Source organism: Protobothrops mucrosquamatus, unplaced genomic scaffold, assembly GCF_001527695.2.
Source record: "Protobothrops mucrosquamatus isolate PMUCROS unplaced genomic scaffold, P.Mucros_1.0 scaffold3259, whole genome shotgun sequence".
Classification (NCBI taxonomy): Eukaryota; Metazoa; Chordata; class Lepidosauria; order Squamata; family Viperidae; genus Protobothrops; species Protobothrops mucrosquamatus.
In genome coordinates this window covers 9,238-31,089 of record NW_015389252.1, presented here as the reverse complement: position 1 = coordinate 31,089, position 21,852 = coordinate 9,238, and the positions used below count along the sequence as shown (strand labels likewise).

Sequence of the window (21,852 nt, the reverse complement as noted above, 5' to 3'; positions counted from 1 at the left end):
TTGAGGATTTGTGGTAGCTGTTCGATATTTTTCCATTGTTTTAAATATTGAAAAATAATTTCTGATGGCTTCAATTGGAGAGGAAATTTCACAATGAGAAAGCAATACTAAAGCAAAACAATTGGGGGGAAAAAAACCCATCACAGTGGGTAAACAGTTTACAACAATGGCCTATATTTTGCCAGTCACATTGCCCGGATTTATTTTATGGAATAATCAAAAGCAGGATTTTTATAAGACACTAGATGTGTGTTATATTGCTCTATGTGTGGTGTCTTATATTTTTTGCACAGACATATTGACAGTAATATGGTAGCTATGAGAAAGATCCCACTTGTTGCACACAGAGCCGCAAAGATAGATGTGTAGCTGGACTTGGTTACAAAGGTGCTGCATGGAGCGTTATGCTCATTCCAGGCTGCAGTGTGGCTTGATCCTGCCTTGTTCCAAGCAATTATACATACCTGGTAGGTGGAACCAGGCAGAAGGTTATAAAGAGTGTACCGCCTAGCGGTGGCATAAATCTCTCCAGAATTTGTGTAATTCTTTTTGCTGCCTTTAGGACGGTAGGCAAGCTGATAGAATCTTACTGCAGAATTTGGGGAACACCAGTGGATCTGGGCTGAAGTGTCCCTCATTTCAGATACTTCATGAAATCTTGGCGGATCTGGGATGGTGAATTCATCCGACATGCCTGGGCACAGGCAGGAAGACAACTTTTGGAGGTCAACACAAGGCTTCTGGAGATGCCTGCATGGATCATAATCACACAAATCCATGGTCTGGGCTACAGATGCCACTTGCTGGTTTTCATAGTCATAGTCATCTGTATAATCTGGTAGACTATTAGTAGATGCAAGATTTGGAAAGGCGGTAGATTTGGTGGGATCCTGAAGGGATAGATCATTCTCGTTTGAATCTGTGTTTCTGTACGAAATGAACAAATCACTGGAAACTTCGGAGGAAGATGTTTCTGTCACTTCAGTTGTAAAACTGTACAAAGCAGACTGGTGCAGTGTTGTGGTATCTTGTTCCCTTTCATTTATTTCAGTTGTGCTCACTACAGTTTGCTCAATAGAGAGTTTTCCCATGATTGTTGAGAACTCTGTTGTAAGAGGTGCAACAGTCAATGGGTGATTAGTAGATCTATGAACTGCCTGCTCTTTATAAGCAAGAATGTCTGCCTTACTTGGATCCTTCCATGTTAGATCTCTCCAGGTAAAAGATGTGCTTTGAGGGGTGAAGGAATCGCTGAGAGACTTTTGAGGCAAACTACTGGAGTTGGCCAATATTTCTGTAGCGATGCTGGTAGGGGTGTGGTAAAGTTTGCCTTGAACCAAAGATGAGGCTGAATGTGTGGTTGTCTGAGCTTGACACTTATCATAAAGCTTGGATAACAGCATAGATGAAGATGTTTCTTTATCTTCTGGAGAAAAATAGCACATGGTTTCTGATGCCCTAAAACAAAACAGTAGAGGCCAAATCAATCACGAGGAAGCAGAAAGATGTAACACGAAAAAAAACCGTTTATTGTCCTATATCCTTCATTTGTACTTCTGTATTTTTGTGTGAATGGTTTTTAGCATTCTAGCTCCAGTGTAAAAGTTCAGCTTTGCCTCTCACACTATTATGGTATGATGTGATCTGAGGAATAGGAGGAATAAGAGTGAGTTCTATGAAATCTATGAAAGAAGTCAAGCCCCTGTGTAGAAGAGGCTCTAGGAAGAGTCTGTTTTGATCAAAGCCCAAATGGTCATTTTTCTAAATGTGGAAGGCACAGGTGTTATGGGACTACTAGGGATATACAGTATATGGCTTCTGATTGGTATGCCAGGAGAAAGACACTCCCCAGAGTACCCAGAAATGAGAGTTAAAAGGGGGTCATAAAACAGTGAATACAATCTCTTCTTTTGAAGTTCATTCCTGCAATATTAAAAGTTTTAATTTTAATTTTAACTTTTCCAGGCACTCCACAGGCTGTACCAAGGCTTTGAAGACTGGAATGTCAGGTTGTGCCCTTTTAATCCAAACCAATTTACCTTATAGCTACAGACTATCCCTGCTCCCTATTCCTAGTACCAGTTTCCATCGTATGAAACTGATATATGATAACTTAGTAATTAATGTTTGAATGTAGGCCTTACTGTCAGTTTATTTCAACAGGTTAATCAAAAGTAACAATTAAAATGAAACAAAACTTTGGAATGGTTTTCAATTAGTTTGGTTTCACATTTTTGAGATTCTCTGGTTGCCAATTATTTGCTGCAGTAAAGAACTGAGTGGACTTGATCGACTAACTTTAAAAGCCTTCACTGCGAACTGTCTCTACACTCTTATCATCCTTATCATCCACACCCCGTTTAATGTGCAATACACGAGTGCTTAGTCTGTTTGTCCCTGTATGCAAGTTGTGATGAGAACAAAATTACAACTGATGGGCCTGTGCTCCCCTATATGAGAGTTATGTTAGTCTTTAAACATGACCTATATAACTTTTCAAAAATGGCAAAACTCTCAATTCCTGGCAAATAGATAAGGAAGAAATGGAGGTAGTGACATATTTTATCTTCCTGGGCTCCAAGATCACCACAGATGGGGACTGCAGCCAAGAAATTAAAAGACGCTTGCTCCTGGGGACGAAAGCTATGGCAAATCTAGACAGCATACTAAAAAGCAGAGACATCACCCTGCCAACAAAAGTACGTATAGTCAAGGCCATGGTTTTCCCAGTTGCAATGTATGGCTATGAAAGTTGGACCATAAGAAAGGCTGAGTGCAAAAAATTGAGGCCTTTGAACTATGGTGCTGGAGAAGACTCCTGTGAGACCCCTGGACTACAAGGCGATCAAACCGGTCAGTCCTAGAGGAGATCAACCCTGACTGCTCTTTAGAAGGCCAGATCCTGAATTTGAAACTCAAGTACTTTGGCCACCTAATGAGAAGGAAGGACTCACTGGAGAAGAGCCTAATGCTGGGAAAGATTGAGGGCAATAGAAGAAGGGGACGACAGAGAATGGGGTGGCTGGATGGAGTCACTGAAGCAGTAGGCGTGAGCTTAAATGGACTCCAGAAGATGGTAGAGGACAGGAAAGCCTGGAGGAACATTGTCCATGGGGTCGCGATGGATTGGACACAACTTCGCAACTAACACAACAACAAAGGGATGGAAAACATAAGATGTGACGCCTTTTTCTAAAATCAAATTCATACCCTTGCCTTTGGTACATATTGCTGTTTGCTTTTCTGTCTTCTTTTAGATCTTGCTGATTCAAGAATTTTTTATTTTTAAATTACAAATCTACACAACAGTTAATGACAGCATTAAATGCCTTTGGACCCCATGTTGCACAACTCCTACCCTTTTAAAAGCTAATGTGGCCCTGAAACTGGAGTTATCTTCATTGTCATAACTCTTCTTACCTCTGCAGAACTACTGTGTCAGGGTTTGAGAACAACCAAGAAATTGCACAATGACAAACCAAAGGATTTCCATAGAGGTTGACGGAAAGGGTGTGCGATGAAGTAAGATTCCATGGGCTGAAGGTGCTCAAGTTACAGCTAGGAAAAAAACAAAACGGAAGAAATAGGAAACTGAATATCCGAATTACAGGTATTCCTCAACTTACATCACTTCATTTAGTGACCATTTGAAATTATAATGGCCTAGAAAAGTGACCTAATGATTGTTTTTCACACTTACGACCCTTGCAGCATCTCCATGGTCACATGACCAACATTCAGACACTTGGCAACTGACTCATACTTATGACGGTTGCAGTGTCCCGGGAGTCAGGTGATCCCCTTTTGCAACCTTCTGACAAGCAAAGTCAATGGAGAACCCGATTCACTTAACAACCATGTTACTAACTTAACAACTGCAGTGATTCACTTAACGACTGTAGTAAGAAAAGTCATAAAATGGAGCAAAACTCACTTTAACTGTCTCGCTTAGCAACAGAAATTTTGGACTCAATTGTGGTCATAAGTCGAGGACTACCTGTATTGTTTGCTTTACTGTCATAAATGGTGGAGGGAGATTGTATTATATGCTTTTTTCTCTGTTATACATCTGTCCACTCTGCAGCCTCCTTGATTTTCTGATATGAAATACAAGTTGTCTCATGAAATTTCTGTTTGGGATTTATCTTGAGCTTATGAAACACAGGTGGCTGGAGATTGTTGGAAAGATGATTATAAAATGAAATATGATTTCTCTTTAGTAATGCATATCAAAGGGGAACCCCCTCCCACCAATTTTTTTTTCTTCATGTTTGATAAAACATACAATTTATTTTCTATCAAATACAGGAGCATTTTTACAGGAGCATATATATGATGAAAAAGACCAGATGATTCAACTATATCCTTATAGCTGAATCAATGTCATTACAAATTTCACTTAATAGATTAAGGAATGAAGTCATTTAGAAGGAGGGTTGTGATGAGGTTCATCCAACCTGACGTCTTTTAGATATGTATGTCAGTCCAATAATTTTTCATCCCCAGTCTACACCGTGAATTAGTTAAGCAAAATTGTCTTTGTAGCCCAATAGATTTAAAGGGAGGCATTTGAAAGCTCAATTAAGATAGACCCCCCTACCAGTAAGAAGACACAGGAAATCTTACTTTTTAAATATTAGGAAGGCCACACGAGGTATGTGATGGAATGACTCGGTTTCCACTAGACTCAGTGCATGGGAATCTTGGCAGTTCAATTCTCTTAGCATGGGCACATCGCGGAAAACAGCTGGATCCAGTCTTCTTAGCTTGGGCATTTGTGTTAGATAGAAGGAGGTGAGCTGTGGCAGATCTTTGATCCAGTCCTCGTGAACTGGGAAGAAGGAGGAGGAGGAGGTTAGATCAAACGAAGGACAGACTTAAGGTGATACTGACTTGAAGGCATGGGTGGGGCCTGTGGACCTCAAGATGCTGAAATTACCAGTGGAATTTCTAATGAATACTCACCTGGAGGACACAATCTTCCTTACTTCCTTTTGTATGTTCAGTCATCTGCGTCTGACAATATTTTAAAAGCAGACTGTTTTGCAACCACAATAAAAAAGAAATAATTCTGTGAAGAAGGCAATTGGTTCTAAGGTCATTACTTGCCTTTCTGTCTCCTTACTGTATGCTTGTGAGGTAGATATGAATAGAGAACTTTTAAGTAATTATTAATGAGTGTGCTGATTGATATCAAGGATGCTTAATCATAATCATCATGTTAAAATACAGTTTAGAGAATAAATGGAAGCTCTACAACCATGAATAATCTCTGGATCAAATCAGACATCCCTGCCAAGAGCCTTCCATTGGTAGATTCTAATGCTTACAAGTGACCATGATGGATGAGGCTGTGGGAATGGTAGTTCAAACAATCTGTTGACATTGGGTTGCTTATTTTGTTCTGTATTGTAAATGAGATACACAATAAACAGTAAGCCACTGTAAAAGTACATATAGACAAATGCCCTATCGGATAAGAAAACTTAGCAAAAGACTCCTAAAATGCAGGCATCAGGAGGAAAAATATCTGGGAGTGGGGAATACTAAATTTACCCATTCTTGGTTTTTAAAAGTGAAACTAAATGCTGCTTTCCTAAACTTTCCTGGGAGTCTCATTGAACATTACTTTTAAGTAGTTATGTAGATTTATTGTAAATGTTTAAATGTAATGTAAGTAGTATTTATTAGGGATCTTTTAAAATAATATTAATCTCATTTGTACACATTAATGATTATTACAGGTAGTCCTCGATTTACAACAATTCATTTAGTGACCGTTTGAAGTTACAAGTGGCACTGAAAAAAGTGACTTACGGCCGTATTTCACACTTACAGCATCCCCACAGTCACTTGATCAAAATTTGGATGCTTGACAACTGGTTCATATTTATGACAGTGGCAGTCATATGGGTCATGTGATCCCTTTGGGCGACCTTCTGACAAGCAAAGTCAATGGGGGAAGCCAGATTCACTTAACAACGGTGTTACTAACTTAACAACTGCAGTGATTCACTTAACAACGGTCGCAAGGAACGTCATAAAATGGGGCAAAATTCACTTAACAACTTAGCAACAGAAATTTGGGGCTCAGTTGTGGTTGTAAGTTGAGGACCACCTGTATTGTTTTGTCTTGAAAAAGTGAAAGAAGTCCCTCAAGTGGGAAATTCACCCCCAAAATTAATGTTGTCTATGTATTCAGATTTCAGCCCTGGAATGCAAATTCTAAATTTCCAATTAAAACTGAATGCAGGTGTATTATGGATTGCCCATTATCCCCAGGCAAGGTAAGATAAGAAATGTAGTTTAGCATGGCTAGAAGTTACAACTTTGGGAAAGACCTTGTTTTGCCAAAGTCTTCAGTCAGATTATAGAAAACTTTATAATCCCATTTTACACCCACCTCTCCCACCCCACCCAGTTTGCTGTTTCTCAGCTTAAATTTTAACACTTACTCCTCTCTAGGAAGGTTGCACTGAGGTCCAGGACACCGATCGGAGCTTTTCTGGCTTTTTCAGTGGACTCTGGGTGGCGGGACAAGTTAATTGCAAAAGCAGATTCCAGAATTCCCATTTTCCCATCTTTTCCCAGCCACGTGGACGACAAGTTCAGGAAATGCAGCTGAGGATAGCAGGAGAAAGCGAACGGCTGGATCTCTCTGATAGGGTTTCCCGCTAGAGACAACCACCTCAGATTGTCCAAAGAAGTAACGCAGGCAGGTACAATCGAGAGCAAATTGAAGCTCAGATCCACAAACTGAAGACTGCTGAGGTTTCCAGTCCCCCATATCACCCTGTGGATCTGATTTTCTCTCAAGGAGAGGATTCGCAGTTTGGGCAAATAAGCCACATCTTGGCTATTTAGTTCTGGCAAAAGATTGAGACTCAAATCCAGATGTTCCAGAAGCTCTGGCAGACATTCAGGGAAGGAAGTGAGATTTTGATTCTGCATATGCAAGATGATTGATGTCTGGTTCTTCAGCTCCTCACAAGGCAAGCTAGTATAGTTTATGTTTTCCTCCCAGACACTGTGCTGAACCAGCTGGAATGGGGCTTTGACATCTTCTGGTATGGTAGGAGTTGCTTTCTCTGTGGGCTTAGCACTGATGAGTCTGACAAGCAAAACTACACAGGCCAGGAAGCTGGACATTGTGGTCCTTTAAAAGCACCTTGGCTATAAAGAGGGAGCTGTTTTCAAAGGATGGGCTAAGGGAGGAAAACAATATTGAGTGCTACCAAAAATTAATTTCCACAGAATTACCTTCTATTTTACAATGTCTATTCATTAAAATATCATAAGAACCTGACCTTATAGTGGGAAGAGGAAAAAAAAATGCAACTGGATTTGGTCTTGAAATCCAGAGGCTCTCTTAACTGGCAGATAGATCAACCATTAATTTAGATGGCTACTTTTTATTTGTTTTATCCTGCCTTTATTGCTTTTATCAAGAGATCAAGGCGGTGAACATACACAATACTCTTCCCTCCTATTTTTCCTACAACCACCACCACGTGAGGGTGCGTTGAATCACCCTACATCTTCATACATACATTTACACGTATGTAACTGAACAAAAGGGAAAGAAAGTGTACGGAGAGTGCCTAGTTCAAATTCAACCAGGTGGCTTTCATGCCCAAGGCAGGACTAGAACTCACGGACTCCTGGTTTCTAGACCATCACCATAACCACTACACCAAACTGACTTATCTACTATTTATCTAATTAGTTACTCTCTATACTCTCTTCATTCAGACTATAGTCATGTACATACACATACTATATATGACTATCCATTTAGAAGTATGTTCTGGGGAATGCAACTGACTTTGCTGTACTATTTAATAATTTAATCCTGAGCTAAACCTGCCTTGCAATTTCTCAAAAGTTTCCCTTCTTTGGAAAAAGGCTTTTTGTTTTTTGACTCTTCTTCTTGGGAGCTCATAAACTTTTACATTTCTTTTGCAAGTTTGAGCAAACTGTATAGTTGAAGGTGGCGGCATGGATTACAGCGGGCTTATTCTTTGTATATCTGCACATCCTTTCTTCACTCTGAAACATCCACACATCATAAAGTAAAAGCAATACTCTCCTAATGCTTTCTTTGGGGTTTTAATGGCAGTACAGAAATCCAGCAAGATGGTAAACTGCTGAAAAGAGGATTACCCAGTGTGGCTGGTCAATCATACATACACTTCTTGGCCAGCATATAAGTATAAGAGCCCCCCAAGTCTCCATTTCTAAAGTAAATTCTCTTAAATTGAATAAGGCAGGCAGCTTGTTCTGTGTGCACTGGAATAAATACACTTTAGATGCTTTATCAATGGATTGAATGCTGTAAAGTCTACAACAGATTCTACCAACACCAAAGGGATGGTTGTTGTTCAACAGCAATGCCGCACAGCCTCCAGATGAGCACCGGCAGCCACAACTTTGCCAAGGTTGATTTTACAGCCCCCTTTGCAATGCTCTGAAAATCTGGACTTGGTCTCTACTGAAATAAATCTTGTGGACGAGGCCTGCGTCTGGAAGTTCAATATCAACTATCTCACCAGGCTTCTTGTTCAAAAAGCAAGCCTCGGTCCTCTTCTCCTGCGGGACACGAGGCCGAGAACAATGCCAGTTAACATTCAGCCACTTGCCTGGAGCAAGAGAAGATGGGACACACTTGCAGAACTCCCCTTTCACGTGGAAGCGAGAAGATCTCACCTTTGCAGCCCTATTATCAGCGCCACCTGAGTCAATCTCCTCTTTCATTTAGCCAGATTAGATCCTGAACACCACCCTCCTCTGGAACAAGGGGAAACATCCTGGCTTCCTCTTCGCCATCAGTCTCTGTTTGGACTTACCTGGCAGCGCAGAGCGTCTTGGGGAGAGGTACGGCGGCGTCGGCCCCTCTCCCTGATTTCCCAGCACTTGCTTTATGCATTCCAGTGACTCAGAGCTGACGCACCAGTGGCTGTGCTCGCTTGCTCCTGGCCCCTTCGCCCCCCCCTCCCCACAAACTAAACCCCGAGTGTCTGTTACTGGATGTGAGAAATGTGTTGTTTTACATCTCCCCAGATGCCAGCCGGGCCAGCCCCACTCCCTCTGTAGCCTCATCCCCGCCCCCCAACAACACCCCCACCCTCATTCTTTGAGCGGAGGTGGGCAGGTCCATTCAACAGCTAGTAGTTGCTTCCTGGCTGGCTGGCTGGCTAGCTGACCGGCTTGGGTGAGGAGAAAGAAGCAGCGTCGTTGCCTTCTGCAGCCCCGAGAGGAAGAGGTGGGCAGCAGAGGGAAGATGAAAACTTGGTGGGGAAGGTCTGCTGATAGGTTTTCCTCCACCAAAGAAACCAAATATCTTCTTTCAGCTTTCCCCGCAGCTGCTGTTCATAAAGGAACAAATTGCATTATGGTGGAGGGTTTGTGTGAACTCTGCTAATAGTTGTGTAGTCAACAAACCGTGGCTAAGCAGACCATTTTTATTTCTTTATTTCTGTACTTTTCTCCTGCCTGTATTATTTTTGTAAATAACGCAAGGCGGTGAACATATTTCATACTCCTTCCTCCTCCTATTTTCTCCCCAACAACAACCCTGTGCAGGTGGATTGGGCTGAAAGAGAGTGACTAGCTAGCCCAGGGCTCTTTTATGACTCGTGGACTTCAACTCCCAGAATTCCTGAGCCAGCATGGCTCAGCTTGGAAACTCTCCCTTTCCCTTCAGCATGGCTGGCTCAGGAATTCTGGGAGTTGAAGTCCACGAGTCATAAAAGAGCCAAGGTTGTCTACCCCTCTTCTAGTGGTTAAGACACCCAACTGGCTTTCATGCTTAAGGCAGCACTGGAACTCACAGTCTCCTGGTTTCTGATCTGGTGCCTTCACTACTAGACCAAACTGGTAAGTGAATTGTGGGATCAATGTAGGAATGCAGTTTGCAAATGCAAGCAACAAGCTTTATAGTATATGTGAGCAAGTGCAATGAGCCCCCATCACTTTATAATGAAAGGGAGAAAAAAAAAGGAAGATGAAGATGTCAGAAGGTGGTTAAAAAGATACTAGGCCCTTACTCATATATAGATATATATATGCTTTCAAAATTGCTCCTTTCTATGCAGCTTCAATATATTTGAAAGGAATAATTTTGAGTAGAATTGTTTGTGGCATGCTGTTACTTGGCTCAATTAGTCTTAAGTTACCTCACTTCCATATAAAACAACTGCAACATAGGTCTACAAAAAAAATTTGGGCTACCGCTACAATTCTTTGAATAATGTTTAATTTCTCCTTGCCAATATCATCCAGAGTGGGCCTTATCAGTTCCCTCCCCTTTTTAGCTGCTTTTTATAAAGGGAAGTAATTTGGGGGCTTGGCTATTTTTTGTGCCGTATTCTGTGTGTAGAGATCTAAAACTGAAGGAGGAAAGATAAAGGGGAGGGGTGGCTGTTAATGGGGAAAAACAGCAGGCAGCCATGTTCAACGGGAAACCTGCAGTTGAGGGGCAGAATTTATAAGCTTACTGAATAACCTTTAGCAGCTACGGGAATGCTGACTTTGAGAACAGATGCTAACATCTTCTTATCTTTGTCCATGTCAGTCAGTATCAAGGAAGCTTTGAGACATACCAGCTTGCCCACACGTGTAAGGAAGATAGCTTAATGGAGCTGTCTGGAGACATTTGAGTCTGTCCCCTTGTTGTAAACAGACCAGCTTGTACTTTTGGAACAACCTTTCAAAGTTACAAGAACAAGTGAATATTGCCCAATACTGCTCAACTATTTCACCAGCTCTACAAACTTAATAGCTCCGGTTAGTTCTTCCCTCAGCCATTGTCCAAGGATGACAAAGTCCAAAATTGAAGTAAGTAATTCTGAGAAACTTCAAGTTATAAGCATGCCGTATTTTTCCGTGTATAAGACGCACCCTTGTATAAAACGCTCTAGCATGCGAGTTCCAAGCTTACAGCAAACAAAGTCAGCACTGGGAGCAACCGCCTCCCAGCGCTCTAAATAGATGCCTCCCAGCCGGCCCCACCCCCACCCACCTAACCAGCATCCGGCACGATGAGCATGCATAGTCAGTTCACAGCAACAGCCTTCCGACCCTGCTAAACAAACCGGCGTGAACACCGGCATGACAGCAAGGCAAGGGAAGCGAAGGCAGGTTTTAAACTCCCCGCCATTTCTCCACGCCGATCAGCTGTTCAGCGGAGCGCCGAACAGCTGAGCCAGCAAATCCGGAAGTTCGGCCAGCCGCTATGACGAGCAGTACGGCCTGGCAGCTGCGTTCCACAGGGTCCCCGGCCAGAATACAGGTACGAGGGAGGGAAAGGGCTGTCGCTGCCATCCATGCTGCTGGTCCCATCCGCTGCCTCCGGACGCCGCCATCCGACGATCTTGCCCCCTCCCCCCTCCCGTTAGTGGCAAGCCCACAGGGGCTTGACACCTGCACTAGGCGGCATGGCAGCGGCATGTAAAGAACCTACATAGGCATGCCCTGGGCTGTGGAGGTTACCATTAGTTTTTCATGTATAAGATGCACTTGTATAAGACGCACCTGAATTTTGAACAGGGTGTTTGCAGGAAAAAATAGCATCTTATACACGGAAAAATATGGTATGTGGACAAGACACCTGTTCACCTGGTCCTACATGAACGTTTAATCCTGGTCCAAGATTTATCTGAGATTTAGCAGTGCAATTATCCATTGAACCCATGGGTCCATAGACACTGAAAATAAAGAAGATGTTATATTTGGTGTTTTAGTTTTCAGCATACCACTGTTGCATTTATTTATTTTTAATAAACAAAAGTGAGATGGGGCAGGAAACGTGGTAGGCAACAATGGAATTGATAATTGACAGCCCTTGATGCCATAATTGACAGCCCTTGGTGGGAATATAAGTTTGTGTGTAATGCAAATTGGCATGCAAGTGTTAATGTCCAGACTCTAATAAGAATCAGCCATAATAGCTTATGATAACTATATTAATTCCCAACTTTAAAAATGTCAGGGAATTGAGCAGCCAGCGTGCAAACGGAGTAAGAGACACTGACTCAAACTTATAGTTTCATATAAATAAATATATTTTATAACTATACAGTATATACAGCAACCTAGATAGGCAAACAGGAGCATCATCATTTAAATCAGCAGAGCAGGAGCATCATGAAGTAAATTACAGAGCATGCAGGGCACACAGAGGTAAAAGGCAAGAAAGAAGGAAACTCCCTCTTTATACCCAAGCAACTAATCACAGCTTAGATTGCCTCACGCGGGAGCTAGCTCTCTCCAACCAATCAGCTATAACTGTATTCTGACTCATTATACACTTCACTATTCCAGCTATTAAATTAAATAACAAAAAATTATTCCTCCTTCCACATGCTACAGTAACAAGCAATACAAAGGCACACAACATATGGACAGACTTAACCTAAGTTCCAACTGGAAAACTGTTACCATTTTAGACCAAGCCAAATCCAAAAATGCTAAAGAATTCCTGGAAGGTTGGCATTCAGATAAATCAACCATTAACAGGCTCATAAAGATAAACAAGATTTACACAACATTTAAAAGAGATTTAAAAAAAAAGCTAAAAAGGAAACAAAAAGACCAGAACACATCATTTCCAGCAGCCAGCAGCCAGCAGCCAGCACCCAGATAACACAAGGCAAACAGTCTAGAGAAAACCATACCATAATCAAGGAAATATCAAGGAGAAAACCACTCCCTCAGCAATAATGGCAGGGCAAACTATTGTATATAAACATGGAACAAACTCCACATTCACTAGCACTGATTACTATATAATTGGGTAATGAAATGTCTGCAAGCAAACAATCAAGTTCAGAGAGCACCAAAGACTCCACAGTTAAATCCTGAGCTACATACATTTTCCTCTATTGGTTGATAAGACATATCAAACATATATATATATGGATTGCTAACAAAGAATTAAGGGAGTACTGGGATAGCTATTTCTAACCTTATTAGGTTTTCATCAGCCAGACATACCCTTGCTGAGATTCAAACCTGGGCTGTCTGCATGTTAAGCAGAAGTGTTGCCCCTAGGCCACAGGCTCTTTCTCACTTTGTTAGCTACAAGAGACAGGGGAAGAGGATGAATGCTTTTTGAACACCCTGTCGGCCCAAATATGGGGGAGAGAAGTCTCCCCCATATATATATATTCATCTCATCACTCATCCTAATAATAATAATAATAATAATTTATTATTATAATAATAATCCTCAATTTTAGTTGTGTGCTGGTACACTTTGAAATGTTAGAAAATGTGGTGGATGCATAGCAGCATCCAATGGAGACGAAGAAGGAGGTCATAGTGTCACAAGCAGTGTTGTGAAACAAACCTCTTTCCTATATAGAGTGTGACATCCCATGTACATCTTAAAGGGGCAGAGCTTGCAATGCAATGCTGCAACACCATTTCAATCATGTTAAAGAAAGGAACATGAGCTTGTAAACGCACCCATCAAATGGCTATTGTGTGTGGTTTGCACATGCATACAGAGGCAGCCATGGAAACATAATCAACAACTGCTTTACCCGGCCAACTGGCAGGGATGATCCTGGCCATCATTTCCTAGCATTTCCCGTAAGATGTTCCTTGTTCACATCCCCCTCTTTTATTTGCTTTTTTTTTTTCTGGGTCTGCCTCAAAAGCACTGGCTTGAAGTGATTCTTTATTTTCATTTTCTAAAAATGACTCTGACCCCCTGATTTGGAAATAAGGCCAATACTGGAAGTTGGCATTTTTCTTTGCAGGATGCTATTGAAAAAAAAATTAAACAAAACAACTGGATAGATCAGAAAGGCCCACATTAAAAAAAATGAAGCGCAAAGACAGATTTTGTGGTAAAAAAAAAATGGAATTACTTGTATTCCTTCCTGTACTTTTCAGAATATTGCTCAAAATACAGAGGAATGTAATATCTCACCTCAAATAATAACAGGTAAGACATAACCAATTTCTACATGTTGTTTATGTAGAAAGTTTAAATGCAAATTGGTCAATGAAGGAGCTGTAATAAAAATCAGGTATCCAGATGGTAAAAGAATGAGGCATATGCCAGTTCTATTTAAGGGCTTCTTCAGGGCTGAGAGAAAAGCATGAATTGTTTCAGATTATGCCTACCTCTTTTATTACAGTGTTAGTCAATCATTGTTATTTGATGCTGTTGTAGCATACTGGCCCAAAAGTAGTTTGCAACAAGAAAAATGAGTAGATATTTCCCTGGGAGCATCCATTTGGGAATTGTTTTAATCCCAACAGATCTGGCAACCAGGTAGAGCAAGGCTAAACTGTAGGCTTAGCAATTAATGAAATAGTTTGCATATGACTGTATTCTAATGCAATTGATGGTCCTAAAAAGTGCTTCTATATTGGAAGACATTCTGAATTATAAAGTAGCCAACCCCAGTTTAGCACATCTGTATAAATGGAGGGGAAGTTAAACATGGCTTAATGTGTCTCGTGAACAGAATCTTTGTTTGAAGTTAATACTTAAGCTGGGGAGGGAGTATATAGTATCATTGGCCTGAAGCCCCAAATGGACAGGGGAGTGAGTGTCTGAGTATGAACCCTCAAAAAAGAGGAGGTAAAACAATTAAACAAGGCACAGTGGGTTATACACTACTGAGGAATAATATGACCTTGGTTTGCTTACCTGGAGAGGATGCCTTGTAATTCCATACTGTAGAAGGCATATACAAAAAGAGGAGAAGGTCGAAGAACACGAGGCAGATCTAGAAGAAGATGGAGAAACAACATCAAAGACAAGCTACAACACGATCAAATAACAATGGTTGAGGTAGAACCAGAACTTTATATCTCTCTCAACACCTGAAGTGGTAAAAGAAGTGAAGAAGAAAAAGACATTTTTTAAATGTCTTTTAAAAACTGTGTTGAAGTGTCCTTGAGATGCTTCACGTATTTACATAAAAACAGTTTTCAAGATGTTGTAGGGGTAGTGAGCATATCAAGCTTCGGTCTTCAATACTGTATTTAAATGCCTTTTCATTTTTGGCTGCAGGGTCTTCCTTATCATGCAGAGAACGGTCTCTGAATCAGTTTGGCCTAGTGGTCAAGGCAGCAGGCTAGAAACTGGGAGATTGTGCCTTCTGGTGCCACCTTAGCCATGAAAGCCAGCTGAGTGACTTTAGGCCAGTCACTGCCTCTCAGCCCAATCCAGCTTCACAAGGTTGTTGTTGTGGGGAAAATAGAAGGGTGTGTTGGATATGTTTGCTCGAATTATTTGTAAAAATAATAAAGGCAGGATATAAATAAAAATCAGTAACCAGCAAGTTGTTGTTGGGCCTATTGGAAAGTGTAAAGTCTTTCACAGATGCTGAAGCTCTTGAAAAATAGTGGGCCTTCTATTCCAAGTCATCTGGGGGTAAGGGTCTCCAACTCCCGGACCACGGATCAGTACTGATCCATGGCTGGTTAGGAACTGGGCTGCATAACTGGAGATGATCGGAGGGCGAGTGAGTGAAGCTTCATGTGTATTTGTAGCCACTCCCTAGCACTAGCACCGGGGTAGGCAACCTTGGCTCTTTTATGACTCGTGGACTTCAACTTCCAGAATTCCTGAGCCAGCCATGCTGAGGGGAAAGGGAGAGATTTCCAAGCTGAGCCACGCTGGCTCAGGAATTCTGGGAGTTGAAGTCCACGAGTCATAAAAGAGCCAAGGTTGCCTACCCCTGCACTAGCATCACCACCTCAGCTCCACCTCAGCTAATCAGTCATTAGCTACTGATAGGCACGTGAATTCTACTATAGATTGCACACGCTAGGGATCTAGGTTACACACTTTTCCTCTGTGCCCCCCCTCCCCTGTTCTGTGGAAAAATTGTCTTCCATGAAACAGGTCCCTGGTGCCAAAAAGGTTGGGGATCGCTGATTTAGGCTGTATAAAATTGGCAAGAGCCATTTTTCAATACATTTATCAGTTTCAAAACTCTTATATTTCAGGAATGGTGTGACATTCTTTCACAAGGAATAGAATCATCCAGTATCTTGATTTTTCCAGAAAGCCTGGCTTAATGACATTGTGCCTCTTTTGTAAAATTAAGAAAAAGGCTTTTGCATTTTAAAAAAAGTTGCTTCTTTTACCACTGATTGGGGATTCCTGTATTGCTAATGAGCAGAAAAAATATTTGTTTTATGAAGGGCTGAATCATTCAACAAAAAAAATATGATTTGGTTTAAACACTACAGTGGTTTTTTTTTTTTTGAGTAGTAGCAAATATTTTCTTGCCATGTGCCCTTTCCATTAAGACAATATTGTAAAGTCTGAATTACTAGTGTTTTTGATTGGTTTTCCCCAAGAGATTTTAAAAGAAAACTAAAGATACTCCCTTCGAAAGCAAATCAAGTAGTTTAAAAGGTGCCCCATGCCTGGATTTGTGGAAAGAAAAAGGGAATAATTAATCAACAATTAGGCAATTCTATGCCTAATGAAACTGAAGCGAAGCCTCTCTACACGTATAAGATCAAACCCCTTAGGTAAATCTACCAATCAATTAAGGGATCCTAAAAAATGCAATTTTCATAAAATACTTTTCCTCTTATTATAAGAATGTTGAATCAGATTGCTCTTCCTCCTTTGTTTTAAATGGAATGGGTCTGTTCCCTGGCTAATGCAGCCATGAGCCAAGAACTCCCATTAAGCAGCATAAGTAATGAATCCAATGGCAGCTGTTAGGAGCTGTGCTCTTTTCATCTCAGACAGCAAAAGACTTAACAGTACAATAGGTACAAGGAAGTGCCAGAAATATATTGCCCTGCAGATCTCTTCTATTTATGAAACCCCCTTCGTCAGACATCCATCTTTCCCTCTTGTAGCAAATCATGTGGTCTGGAATGTGGTAGCTGAAAGCTGAATTCTTTATTGACACAGGAAGATAAACAGAACCCAGCAGCCCGTCCCAAGAGGAGATGGTACCCTGCTTCAGAGAAGAATTCCTCTCTCCCTCCCCCTTCCCCCCCCCTCCATCAAGCAAACACCAAGGGTCCTTCTCATCCTCAAGACTTATACAAGGTGAAATCTGGAGTCCAGAGGCATTCCCAGGAAGTCCAAGGGATTAGTGAAGTTTCAAATAGCTGAACCACGAATTCTGAAGTTTCAAATAGCTGAAAGCACCCAGTGTTTCCTTGAATCCAAGTTAACGTTTCACATATGCAACAGTTCAGAACGGGGTGTTTTGAAGTCCTTTTTATTCAGCTCAAAATGAAAGGAATATCTAGCACGTAAAATATCTCAGAATTCAGCTTCAGAAAAAGAGGCAATTCCCCCCCCCCCCGGTATTTTTACACATCAGGACCACAATTTCATGGTGTTCTTTACCCTCCTATTCTCTTATGGCTTTTCTTTCTTTCTTTCTTTCTTTCTTTCTTTCTTTCTTTCTTTCTTTCTTTCTTTCTTTCTTTCTTTCTTTCTTTCTTTCTTTCTTTCTTTCTTTCTTTCTTTCTTTCTTCTTCCTGTCTCTTTAGCTCAGGGACAGGAGATTTGTTTCAATTTGAATGAGGGCAAAAATGGAGAGCTGTTTAAAATAAACAGAAGCATATGGCTGTAGGATCATCCATTTATTTAGGAAATGTATTCGCTATCTTAATCCAACTGTATTCTAGACAGCCTACCATGTATAGAGAATAATGCATACTAATACATATTATATATAGAAAATAATATATACTATATATATTGCTCCTGGGGAGGAAAGCTATGGCAAATCTAGATAGCATACTAAAAAGCAGAGACATCACCCTATCAACAAAAGTATGTATAGTCAAGGCCATGGTTTTCCCAGTTGCAATGTATGGCTGTGAAAGTTGGACCATAAGAAAGGCTGAGCACAAAAGAATTGAGGCCTTTTAACTATGGTGCTGGAGAAGACTCCTGCGAGTCCCCTGGACTGCAAGGTGATCAAACCGGTCAGTCCTAGAGGAGATCAACTCTGACTGCACTTTTTAGAAGGCCAGATCCTGAATTTGAAACTCAAGTACTTTGGCCAACTAATGAGAAGGAAGGACTCACTGGAGAAGAGCCTAATGCTGGGAAAGATTGAGGGCAATAGAAGAAAGGGACGACAGAAAATGAGGTGGCTGGATGGAGTCACTGAAGCAGTAGGCGTGAGCTTAAATGGACTCCAGAAGATGGTAGAGGACAGGAAGGCCTGGAGAAACGTTGTCCATGGGGTCGCGATGAGTCGGACACGACTTCGCAACTAACAACAATATATATATACACTAATATATAGTATATACTATATAACAATATATATTCTAATAACAATAGCACAATACTATAAATAGACAAAATATAACTGCAAAAAGACCCCAAACTTATATGGTTCCAGATGGAGGAGTCTCCATAATCTGTATTTTATCTGGAATTATTATTATATTTTTATCCTGCCTCTAATATTGGAATGGAAGCCTGGTGATATTGGGTCTAAAACAAGAAACCAAGAGAATAAAAAAAGATGCTATTAAGAAAGATCCAAATTTATACACATGTGTGTGACTTCTGGTTTGTTGAGGCATTCCCAGACTTTTGTTTGTATAAATCCAAACTGCATAACTTTTGTGTCAGTTTCATTTATTTTGTGGGAATGTAGTAGTATACAAAGAGTACCTCTTTGGATTTCAATTATCTCATCATCCCAAATAACTCTCTGGAGATAAAAGGACAAAGTTATATGCTTACTAAGTGAAATCGTGAAGGTGACAATCTCAAAAGAATGCTGGGAATATTAACTGAAGTGGAAAAGATTCCAAATCGTGTTTGACACAGCAAATTACCTTATAAATCCTCAGTATCAAATCCCCTGTCCCTCAGTTTACAGTTTCATCAACTTTATCGCTAGTAATTGAAATAAAATGCCCAAACTATTAAAACAGTTTAAAAACATTTTAGAGTTTATTTTAAATGATTGCAGTTAAAACACAGCAAAACCTAATAAAGCTCATTTTAATCATTATTCTACAAAACTGCAAAATACAGAAACGGCTGAAGCATTTTATAGTAAAAATAATAATAAAAAGGGACAAAATATGATATACAGGAGGAACAAAGCAAAAGCCCCTTTGATTAAAATGAACTGGATTCTCTAACTCTTTGGAGCAGATGATACATTTAGAATTTTGAAAAAGTCTCTCTCTATAGAATGGCTGCTATAGTGTGCAAAGCCAGTCACAAGAAACCCAATTTACAGCAATGATGCTGAAAATAAGCAGATTGATTTTTCATTCTACACATTTACACACTCACTCACTCGCCCTTTATTTCTGCCACATGAGATCCATTCACCTGTGTGATGCATGCCTCTCCCATGTTGACTTAATCAGGCACAAATATAAGGAAATATAAATCTGTGTAAATTAACCCTTGAAAAGCTTATCACATTTTTGGCTGCAACTGTATGGAAAAAGCCCCTGCAGTTTTCTTGTCAAGATTTCAGAAGTGGTTTGCCATTACCTACTTCCTAAGGCTCAGAGAGAGGGACTGTCCCAAGGTCATCCATGTTTAGGCAGCACTAGAACTCACAGCCTCCTTGTTTCTAGCCTGGTGCCTTAACCACTAGACCAAACTGATTATTAAAAATTACTATGCTAATATATAGTACATTCATCTTTCATTTCTGTTGTCTTATTATCTTCTCCCATGAAATGTCAGTTATAACGCATGATGGTACATCTATAAGACATTAGGTCTTAGTACCTCTAATAACATTTTAAATTATAATTATATAGGGGCAAATAGTACTAGCAAAAAATAGTGGAATTGAATGCATATTTGTTTAGATACTATTTTAATTAAGGCCACAGGCGTGGAAAAAATGCCATCACTCAAGGATAACAGGGATGAGGAATCTACACCTCTCGAGCAACTGGATTCCAACTCCCATAAGCCCCAGCCACATGTGCAATGGAACTAGAATGCAGTCACTGGAGGCCAGTGTTCTGTATTTAAGATTTAAAGAACCAGAAAATGTCTTCCTCCCTTCCTTTTCAGCAAGTATGAATAATTCTTGCTTCTCCTCCTCTCCACTGTAACCACTAGTGAAAAGCCAGTCGGGAGGAACAGACGAGAAAACATTGTTCCACGTTTGTGTCAAAATATATATCGGTGATTGAATATCGACAGAAACCCTTGGAGAGCTTTCCAGAAAGTTTGCCTAAGACAATTAACACCAATGAAAGTCTACAACATACTGTGAAACAGCTGGCACAAGAATTCATATATCTCTTAAGAACGAGCTTTCAGAGCCATTCTGTTTCCACAAGCTCTTTTGAAAGCAGAACATGCTTTGAGTTTTGGTTAGTTTTCCTTCTCTGGTGCTCCAGAGTAGTGCAAAGGATAAACATTATTTCCAAAAGAATACACTTCCCGCACAATGATTTGTGTTGCCGTAGGCAGCTCTCTTTAGAACAGTGAATTCCACTGACTGGAAGTCTGCAGAGGACAGTGACTCAAGAGTTGACAAGAGTGGTGTGCAAAAGGGAGCAGTAAGCAGCAAACTGGATTGTGCTCCAAAATTTGATACGTTGGAACACTAGAGACTTCTATTATGTAATTAATTGCCTTATTCATAGAATAGCGTTGAGGGTTCCATCTGACATAATCTTTCATTTATAATTCTGCCTCTGTCCACCATCACCTCCCCCAAATGGTGATGGAGGAGAAGATAATAGCAGAACATTGATTTTTTGATCAGAAAGTGAAAAGCCATCCATCTTGATGCCAAAGGCTGGTGCTTTGGTTCGCGGTATGCCCAATTCCTCTTTATTTTCATTAAAGGAATCAGGCAGGAGGTACTAAGAGAGGACCATCGCCTCTGGCTCTTCTATGCAGTCCAGAAAAAGCTTCTGGTTTCCTTTCATTCCCTTCCACCAGTTAATTTATGGAACAAGTCTTCATCCAGCGTCTCATTCTGGTCTTTGGAACGGGTTGACAGGAAAATATAGCCGCCAATGTATTCGTGAACCACCTTGCAATTGGCACTCAGGCAAGCAAACGCAATAGAAACATTCTGGTCGAACTCAATGGCCACCTGAAGGGGAAAGACAAAGATGCCAAAGCAATTGAAATACCAAGAATATAAATGCTGTGGTTGCAATTTTCTTACCGCTCTATATTCACATGAGGCACAAACATCTTAAGGCTGAGATTGAGAAATACTGACCTGTCCTAATGGCTCACTTTTTAAAATATTGTATTCCAGGGAAAGCATTCCTTTTTCATTTTCCACCAAGCATAAGAAGTAGCAGAAAAGCGACGCTGCTTAATCCTATTCCTTGTTGGGCCTGCTGACTTAAAACCTCCCTCCTTCAGTCTTTCCACATTTTCCGGGAAAGACTTTTTTTTTTCTCTGCAGGGAGAAAAATCAGCTTTGAAAGGATAATTTTGAGTGGACTCATGGCAGGTCTCCTGGAATTGTTCATATACCTGCTGTAACCAGGTACATCACAAATCATCACAGAAACATACATTTTAAAAGGAAAAGGCATCATAGGCCTTTTTTCTTTTAAAATGTCTGCTTCTGTGATGATTTCCCCTTCGATATTGGCAACTTCTCCCACAATATTGCAACTCAATAGATAGAAATCAAACCTTGGGGATCCTGTGTATGCCTTGTCTCTATTATGCCTAGTTTCATCCTAATTCAAAACATAAGCTTTATTTTGAAACTTTCTCCTAAGTGCAGATACATTTTTACTCATAGCAATAATGAGAAAGCATTTAGATCAGTGGTTCTCAACCTTTTTAATGCCGCGACCCCAACCGGTTGTAAGTCGAGGACTAAACCGGTCGTAAGTCGAGGACTAAACCGGTCGTAAGTCGAGGAC

General features: G+C 40.7%; 2 protein-coding genes across 2 annotated transcripts in view; both read right to left on the bottom strand.

The window, feature by feature from the left end:
* Window positions 1-200: 200 nt before the first annotated feature.
* On the bottom strand, window positions 201-7,149 carry LRRN4 (leucine rich repeat neuronal 4). The gene is made up of 4 exons (XM_015826724.1): window positions 6,456-7,149; window positions 4,627-4,831; window positions 3,421-3,558; window positions 201-1,458 (listed from the first exon to the last, which is right to left on the bottom strand). Exons 1-4 carry the CDS (start codon window positions 7,147-7,149, stop codon window positions 201-203), a joined length of 2,295 nt encoding a protein of 764 aa, XP_015682210.1.
* Window positions 7,150-20,178: 13,029 nt separating this feature from the next.
* The window catches only part of FERMT1 (fermitin family member 1), a gene marked incomplete at its 5' end in the record, with an annotated part of 10,908 nt that continues 9,234 nt past the window's right edge, over window positions 20,179-21,852 (bottom strand). The window contains one exon of the mRNA XM_015826723.1: window positions 20,179-21,056. Coding sequence (XP_015682209.1) covers window positions 20,883-21,056 — 174 coding nt within the window. The remainder of the gene's footprint in view (window positions 21,057-21,852) is intronic.